This window comes from Orbicella franksi, chromosome 8 (genome assembly GCF_964199315.1).
Source record: "Orbicella franksi chromosome 8, jaOrbFran1.1, whole genome shotgun sequence".
NCBI classification, from domain to species: domain Eukaryota; kingdom Metazoa; phylum Cnidaria; class Anthozoa; order Scleractinia; family Merulinidae; genus Orbicella; species Orbicella franksi.
The window spans coordinates 4,915,407-4,923,694 of NC_138152.1; the positions used below are offsets into that span (position 1 = coordinate 4,915,407).

At 39.1% G+C, this 8,288-nt stretch overlaps 2 protein-coding genes across 2 annotated transcripts; one reads left to right on the top strand and one right to left on the bottom strand.

Moving 5' to 3' along the window:
- The first annotated feature begins 653 nt into the window (after window positions 1-653).
- On the top strand, window positions 654-5,852 carry LOC145494498 (DNA-directed RNA polymerase III subunit RPC10-like). Its single transcript, XM_081473975.1, has 3 exons — window positions 654-805; window positions 3,267-3,354; window positions 4,763-5,852. Exons 1-3 carry the CDS (start codon window positions 689-691, stop codon window positions 4,882-4,884), a joined length of 327 nt encoding a protein of 108 aa, XP_081330101.1. The 5' UTR covers window positions 654-688; the 3' UTR covers window positions 4,885-5,852.
- On the bottom strand, window positions 5,736-7,154 carry LOC145494497 (uncharacterized). The gene has a single exon (XM_081473973.1). The coding sequence runs from the start codon at window positions 6,412-6,414 to the stop codon at window positions 5,779-5,781; it is 636 nt and encodes a 211-aa protein (XP_081330099.1). The 5' UTR covers window positions 6,415-7,154; the 3' UTR covers window positions 5,736-5,778.
- Window positions 7,155-8,288: the final 1,134 nt, after the last annotated feature.

Sequence of the window (8,288 nt, forward strand, 5' to 3'; positions counted from 1 at the left end):
AACAAATGTAAACTTGACAAAGTGTGACCAGACCGCGCAGTAAGTTATGTCTTTAACACTGGTGAAAGCCTCAAGGCTGATTAAACGGCGATGACAATTCACAGCAACAGAATTGATATTTCTGATGATAATGCACACAAAAGCCAAACTTATCAGTTCAGTTGACACAAATTCTTCCCAGTTCACTTCGCGCTTCGCAGAAGTTTAACATTTTTATTTGTCAGTCGGAAAAGCTGAATAAACCCCTGGCCGACATAGCACCATTCTGAAGAGGCAGCTGGTCTTTTCAAATTCTCTTAGGGTCAGCTCAGGCGAGTGCTTATCGCATATTCGTGAACGCGAACGTAGCCTTCCTCTCGTTCTTTCTTGTCACAGTATGGATCCCCCCAGAGTAGTCTGAAACTTCTTGCTTCATACTCCCTGCCTGATTTCGAGATAAAAATACAGACTGCCAGCAGTCCAGAAACAGGCAAGCAAATAGCAAGTAAGAGTTATAGCGACTTTCTACTTTTACTTCTGTGAAAGAAAAGGAAGGGGAAACAAAAGAAGAAAATGTGAGAGAAAAGTGACCTTTTACAGGCAATGGTCAGCGGACGTGGCTAAAAGACACATCTTCGTTTTTCATACATGACACAGACTTCGGAAGGCAAGAGAACCATGTGAAGGAAGTGTGGAGTCAGTCGATAGAATGTTGTTATTTTGCCCAACTTGTTCTAATGTTTTGACTGTCGAGGAAGGTACCGGACCTTCTTGTTATAGATTTGCCTGTCAAACGTGCCCGTATGTTTATAATATCACGAAAAAGGTAAACTTGTGTTTATTACGTACGTTCTCCATTACTTTACTAGTAAGCTTAATTTTGTGCTTATTTTGTTTTTAAGTGTTAAATGCATGATAAGACTATTCATGCAATCAGATCGAAAGAGTAAGTAAATTAAAGAGTATTGTTAGTTCTAGGGATTGCGATATTTTTTAACTCTTTAAGTAACTTGTAAGTTTTAACGTCCATTTGAAACTATACGTAGGGAAGATATCTGTTTACAAACATTGTTTTTGTTATTTAAATGTTCAGAACGTTAAACGAAAGAATCCTTTGTTTCATCAGCCAATAGTTCTCTGGTTGGCATATTAATAACAATAGGTGACGTCACTGATATCTTTGCTATAAGACTGATATTTAACAGAATTATGATTATTAATTAATATCCAAATAGTGAGATCACTATCTGAAATTGACAAAATCTCAATTCCTGGAGACTACTCTCTTGGGGGTAACTGGAAAACACTGATGTCCAGTCTGCAGACCACCACTACAGACAAGGTCCATGGACTACTCTACAGACCAGTCCATGGACTACCCCTATGGACCAGGACCACCCCAAAAATGGAATAAAAATAATAAAGAAAGATTTCACTTACGGGTTTACAATAGATCACTTGTGTGCCTTCCTTCTTACCTTCCATCCGTGGCTGAATCTGGCTATAAAAAATGTGTTTTCAGGTTGTTTAAGCTTGTTTGTATCTGTAATTTCCCTGAGCAAATTTTGAAGTCCAGGACAAGTTCATGAGCCCACGGGAGAATGGGCTGAACAAAATGGCAGAGGGAAAGATTCAATGAGTGCAAATTTTGAGGCTTTTCGGTCTTTCATATATAGCCACAGCAAAAGAAATGGCAATGTGCAATGTATAACTTGCAGCCGAGCCTGAACCTAAGTCTGTTACATTTACACAGTGTAACACTCAAATTTTGTCAGCACGAGTGATCTATTAGACAGTCCATAAGTGCAATCTTTGTTCATTATTTTGATTCTATTTTACGGGTGGTCTGTTGTGGGGGTCTCTAGGGAGAGTCTGTTGAAAGATCCGTAGGGTAGTCCAAGGACCCAGTGCATAATGAGCTCAAGGTTTCTACTTAACAATTAGATTATGAGCTTGAGATTTCTATGAGGTGATAGTTGATGAGGGCAAAGGCCAAATCAACTATTGCCTCATAGAAATCGAGAGCAAATAATCTAATTATGTTAGTAGAATTCTAACTGAAATTCCTTGAAATAATGATTCCAATTATTTCTGGTCATAGTGTTAAACTTCATTCTTTAGAGAATTTGCACAGACTGTATTAATTGTCAATTTGCATTTGCAGTTGTGTATGCACGCTTATTGGTTTCTTTCAAAAGTTTTGAGCTTTTTGAATTCAAGAAACCGTAAATGCCCTCCTTGTAGTCTTCTCAGGAAATATTTTGTTTATTCATTTGTTTCTAAAATAATTCTTTCAAAACTTTGGAGAAAAGAGGAAATGTTGCAATTTTGTCGACCAGACCAAGCTACTGCACACTAATGGCTGATAGTGTGCAATGGCTCAGCCAATCAGATTACAGTCTTTGCATTAGTGTAGTAGTAGAATTCTACTTATTAGTGATAGTTGATGAACACCCAGCTCAAGTCAACTATCATGTACAGAAATCAAGACCAAATAGTCTAATTGTTCTAGTAGAACAGTCTTCTAGTCATTCAAATGTATTTTTTTGAAACTTCTTCATAGACACTTTGAAAATTCAAAGACATCGCCGCCATTTTGTTCACTCTAACACTGTTAGGCTACTTAAAATTGTTCAGTTCCAGAAAATATCCATACTCCCCCCACAGAAGGGATTGGAATTTCCTGGGGGGTGGGGGGTTCTGTAGACCAAAAAATGTAAAGAAATGTATGAAGCTCCATCAGAATTTCCAAAGGGGTGGGGGGGGGGGGACTTTGAAAAATTCCCTTGGGTAGGGGAGGTATGGATATTTTCTGGAACTACACAATTAGATTTTGAGCTCAAGATTTCTATAGCATGATAGTTGACGAGGGTGCAGCCTGAGTCAACTATCACGCGTAGAAATCAAGAACGATTAATCTAATTGTTTAGTATATATCTACTTGTCATTCAAAACTTAATCTAGGTCCTCTTCACAAAAACTTCGAAAACTCAAAATAACCATGAAGACAAGGCTGCCTGTTTGCTAACAAGAGCACACTGCTGGCTACTCACTATATACAACAGAATAGATAGTGAGTAGCCTAGCTAATCAGAGAACAGCATTCATGATAGAACACTAGTAGATTTATACTTACTAGTACAGAATAGGTAGTAAGTAGCGTAGCCAATAAGAGAACAGCATTTGTGATAGAACGCTTGTAGATTTTTGCTGAATCTTACATGTGCAGTATTCCTGAATACCTCCCTGGCATCTAAAGGGCCCTTGATTTGTCATTGTTTCTACAGATCTCCAGCAAGAAGTACCCTAAATTGAAAGAGGTTGATGATGTGTTGGGTGGAAAAGAAGCCTGGGAAAATGTGGATTCCACAGAAGGTAACATTGTGAATAAAATAAATAAATAAATTGCAATATTAATAATTTAGAGAGGATGCCACATCAGCCCTAGCTGGTTTTCATGCAAGTCATCTATCCTGGTCAAATAAGAATTTGGAGATGTTGGTTTTTGTGGAGGGAGGAAAACTGGAGAACCCAGAGAAAAACCTTTGGAGCAAGGCAAGAACCAACAACAAACTCAACCCACATATGACACCGGGCTGGAATCAAACCCGGGCCACATTGGTGGGATGCAAGTGCTCTCACCACTGCACCATCCTGCTTCCCATCCCTTCTTGTTATGAGAATATATGTTGAGTGTCGGTTGTACAGGAATCGACAATCTTGAGTTAATAAATGTCATGTTGGGAATAATGGATTGCTAAAATTTTGTATTTTAAAAATGATTAGTACACAAATCTGGGATTCTATAAAATTTTTTCTACCCTCCCTGGAAACTCCACATACCCTTGACTAGTGTGTTGCTCAAAGGACATATTTTTTAGAATAGCATAAAAGAAAATGAATTAGTTAATAACCTTTATTTATCCTTGGTCAGTGTTTGTAACCAACAACCAGTGGGGCAGAGTAGTTAACTTTCAAAAACAAATAATTTAGATTTAACATAACAAGGTTGAAGACCCCACCCAACTGGCAGGAAGCAAACCTGTTGGCTGTTTAAAAACATGGCCAAGGGTTTGAACTTGGATCTTCCATGAGATGTCAACCCCATGACCTCCTTGAACCCATGACCTCTAACAACAACAACAACAACATCTTTTATTTGAATCTCAAATCTGGTTGCCCTAACTAGTTAACTTGGCCTTGCTCCCCTTTCAAACCCTGTTGAACTTCGTTGGGTCTGTAAAGCTTGACATATGTTACTATCAAACAGCTCTTGATAACAAAAAAAGCTGATTTCATTTACTCCTGTCATAATGACTAGACTAGTGAGGAGAAGCTGTATATTGATATCAGAGACTATTTTATGTACCACTGGATTCCCCAGGGTCTTTTTTGAGCAAGCTTTTATCCTCATTGGTAGGACAATCGTGTCCTGTGTGTTGAGCTATCTTTAACAGAGCACCTCCTTAAATGTTCCCCATATCACCATAACTTATATCTTATGGCTGATGTCCATACAAGTTCCCCCCTCCAAAATTCTTTAAGCTTCAAACAAATCACCTACCATTGCTTGGTTCCCCAATGTATAACTTTTATCCTTCTGGACAGTCATATACTTGGAAAGGCTAAGTTGCCAGTCACTGCTCAGGAAAAGACCCTGCACTCCTTCCGCAGGAGGGCAATGCAAGTTAATTTGTTCATTTTCTTTGTGTGCTTTTAACTTACATTTGTTCTGTCTGTGTTGTGTGTAGATAGTAACATTTTTTTGTTGTATTTGAAACAGAGCGTTGCCCGAAGTGTGAACATGACAGAGCGTACTTCATGCAGATTCAAACTCGGTCAGCGGATGAACCCATGACAACCTTCTACAAGTGCTGCAAATGTGGGCATCGCTGGAGAGAATGACACATTTAATATCTGTTTTGATGAGCAATTACGTCTTATATCTGCAGTGTAAAATGAAATGACGCAGAGAAACGTAAAGTGCAAAATATGAACAGGAATGATAAGACGGTAGTCAAGAAGTACTGGAGAAGGATGAATTTTATGTTAAAAATTACGCTAGGACCCACTAGGAGAGAGGACAAACTCGATAAAAAGAGAGGTTGATTAGGAGAGACTGGGGAAAGCATGCAAGAATTGGTAGCAGGAGGAGTGGGGTGAGGATGCCAGTAAAAGTTATTGACAAAATATAAATATGAAAAATGGCTGAGTTTCAACGTTTTATTCCTTGTGTTCATGGTTATTTTGATAGCATCAAGACAGCTATACCTGAGTTTGGTCAATTGGAATTTAGCTTTACGAAGGTTCCATGTGGCTGTTTTACCGTCATCTTACTTTATTTTTTTTGCGTATTATTACTCATTTTCACGCACTGCGATCACAAAAAATTTATTCTACGTAGTCTATTTCCTTTTTTCTTTCACTGTGTTCTTCACTGACGTTTAACGCAGCAAACCGTAAGACATTAATAGCAGTCGGAGAAATGTAGAATTGTGGAAAACCGCGGTTTCTCAGCAGAGTTGTTGCTAAGTAACATAACGTAACCCGACAGAATGACGCGACAATCTTCGGAGCACTTCGGGGTACCTCGTGCAATTTGGGATTTGATAATAGCCATCGGAAACTCTTCGGTTGCTTCTGTCTTAATTATCTTTCCTTTGGTCAAGCTAGGTAAGCTCACTTCACAAGGAGAGAACTAAATATTACTATTCTAATTTATTAAAGCTGAATATCGCAGTAAGAGAACTCGCAGCGTTACTAGTGCCTGATGAATGGTTCTTAGATGCAGGAGCCTGATCACTTGGCAGGTTTTGATCCATTAATCCATTCTTTAATGTCCATTTCTTTCTCCGCGGACAAGAATCCCTTACTACTGGCAGGAAAACGTTGAATACCGTTCTGAATAAACAAACAGTCCTGGAGATCAGTTTGTGTTCCGTGGTTTGGACGCTCTCTCGTAGATTTCCGCGTGTGTGTACGTTTCGTGCGCGTCTTGCGCACCGGAGTTCTTTTCACAACGGACTGTTCACTCGCAGCTCCCGTTTCCGAGCCCAGTAACATTGTAGGTGTAGGTATGTACAACGGGAACGCCAAAGTATTGTTGTTACCATACTCTGTGTTACAATCAGCGATATCAGCCTCGTGTACATGGACACTAGGAGCTGCGTAAGAAGTATTCGAAATAGAACCCGCCAGAATGATGGGCAGATGAAGCGAAGAAGTATCGTGTGTTTTGCTCAAAACGCTGCCGGAGTCGCTGTGAACATGTCCTCGTTCGTTATTCGCAACGTGCTCGGCGTTTGACATCCAGAGTATAGGGTTGAGTTCTCTCATAGAGCGATAACTTGTAAGTGGTGGAAGAGCCGAGTCAATGGCTGAATCTTTCTGGAAGCGAAACCAGCGATAACCTTTGTTGTAATCGTAGTTCGACATATCAAAATGTCACTGAAGGGTCCTGAAGCTGTAGCTCTTATTTTGATAAACTTCAACCTCTTTTTGTCAAAACATTCAACCCCTAGAACATTCCGTTTGAACCGTAAAGATGTCCCACACTGTGGACGCTGGAGATCAATCGCGTACTGTACCAATTATCATGCACATAACATTGAACTTTGAGTTTTTGTGGAAATGAATGTACAGATGCTCTTTGCACATATCAAATCATTTAGCGTTTATAGACAAACAAGCTTTGTCTGTACTCATTGTAATAACAAAAGATGTAATTCCGCGAGCTTAAGTTGTCTTTAGTTCAAGCATTGTGTATTCCTGGATAACTGTTTTTGGTGTTAATTATGTTTGAACCTGCAGTGACGTCAGAACAGATGTTTGCAATAGGCCATTTCGATGTACTGTACTAGAATTCCAATTTGGCTGCGGGGCTTGGGGAACAAAGCAAAATAAATCAATTAATTATTTATCCTTCAATCACGATGTGATTTCTTTCGTTTAATTCTCTCAAGCCTTGGAGCCAAATTAGAGTAAATTTTATTGTTAAAAACTGCATCATTGGATTATGCAATTCAAGAGTTTCCATTGGCTTAGCCATCACGTAATATGGGCCATTACACCATGCTCTACAAACATGGTTAGCGTCAGTGCGCGCAATTTGTAGAACGGTTTTATTATTGTTTGTTTTAGTTTTTTATATTTTGGGAGCGTTTTTAATAAAACAATTAATCCCCTCGCGCTTGCTGGATGTGAGATGATTATAGCCAACTCGGCGCTAACCGCCACGTTGGCTATCAACCATCTCAATATATCGGGGTTGCAGAGTCAGTTCAGGCTGGGTATAAACTTCAGTTGCGAAAGTGACGTGAAAGTCAATTTTGAATTAGTAATAAAGATGTACTAGGTCGTTTATTTGTAGACCTTTTATTGCCAAACTTTCTGAATCTGGAATAAAACGTGAAGTTGTTTGACAGCTTGGTAAGTCACAGATCGTCCAATGTGATGGATAGTTTACCTGTGGACATAAATCTGTCACCCTTTACCTTGATTTCTGTCTATATTCCCACCAAAAAAGTCATGTTTTCAAGACTTAGAGGAGGATAATGTAAGGAGGGAAGAGAATCTTTGTGGTCAGTTTGCCTTCTTTGGTCCCATCCTACAGACAGACAGACGGACGGACGGACGACCTTTATAATTTAAGGGGGTATGGTACCCTAAAATATGGCGATGTTCATGAAAAATTCAATTTCTTGGAAATACAAGACTTAAGACCCTTGAGGACTTGTCAAAAACATTTTGAAACGATCTTGCCGAATTTCCTTCCAGGTGAGTGTGAAATTTAAGGAAAGTACACAGTGGTATAAGTTTTTTCACGTGGCAACGGCCATAGCAACGACTGTTTACTATAAGAACGTGACCAAAAATATAGATTATATTTAACTTATATGATCGAAACTATTTAGAAAAAACTTTTAAGACATGCACAACTCGATTGGCATAATTATTTGTGGAAAGCTTTACCTCAAATTGCCATCACAGGCTCATTCATTTCCCTTATGACAAGGAATATTTCCCACAACTGCAGTAACTTTTTACAAAATAGAACAACCATTGCACCCCCTTCCCCGAGATCCAATCTGCACCCCCCCCCCCACTATTTGTGGCTCGTTAAATGCTTAATACTTCGTCTAAGAAACTTAAAGTGCATTTTTCTCAAAAGTTTACTTTTGTACCGACTGACTTCGCGCCAACATTTCTACTTTGCAAGGTTTTTAAGTAGAATTTCTGAAACTTTGGCTCATCAAAGACCAATAGTGTCGTGATGATATAAACCAAAAACGTCGTAACATTTTAAGGTC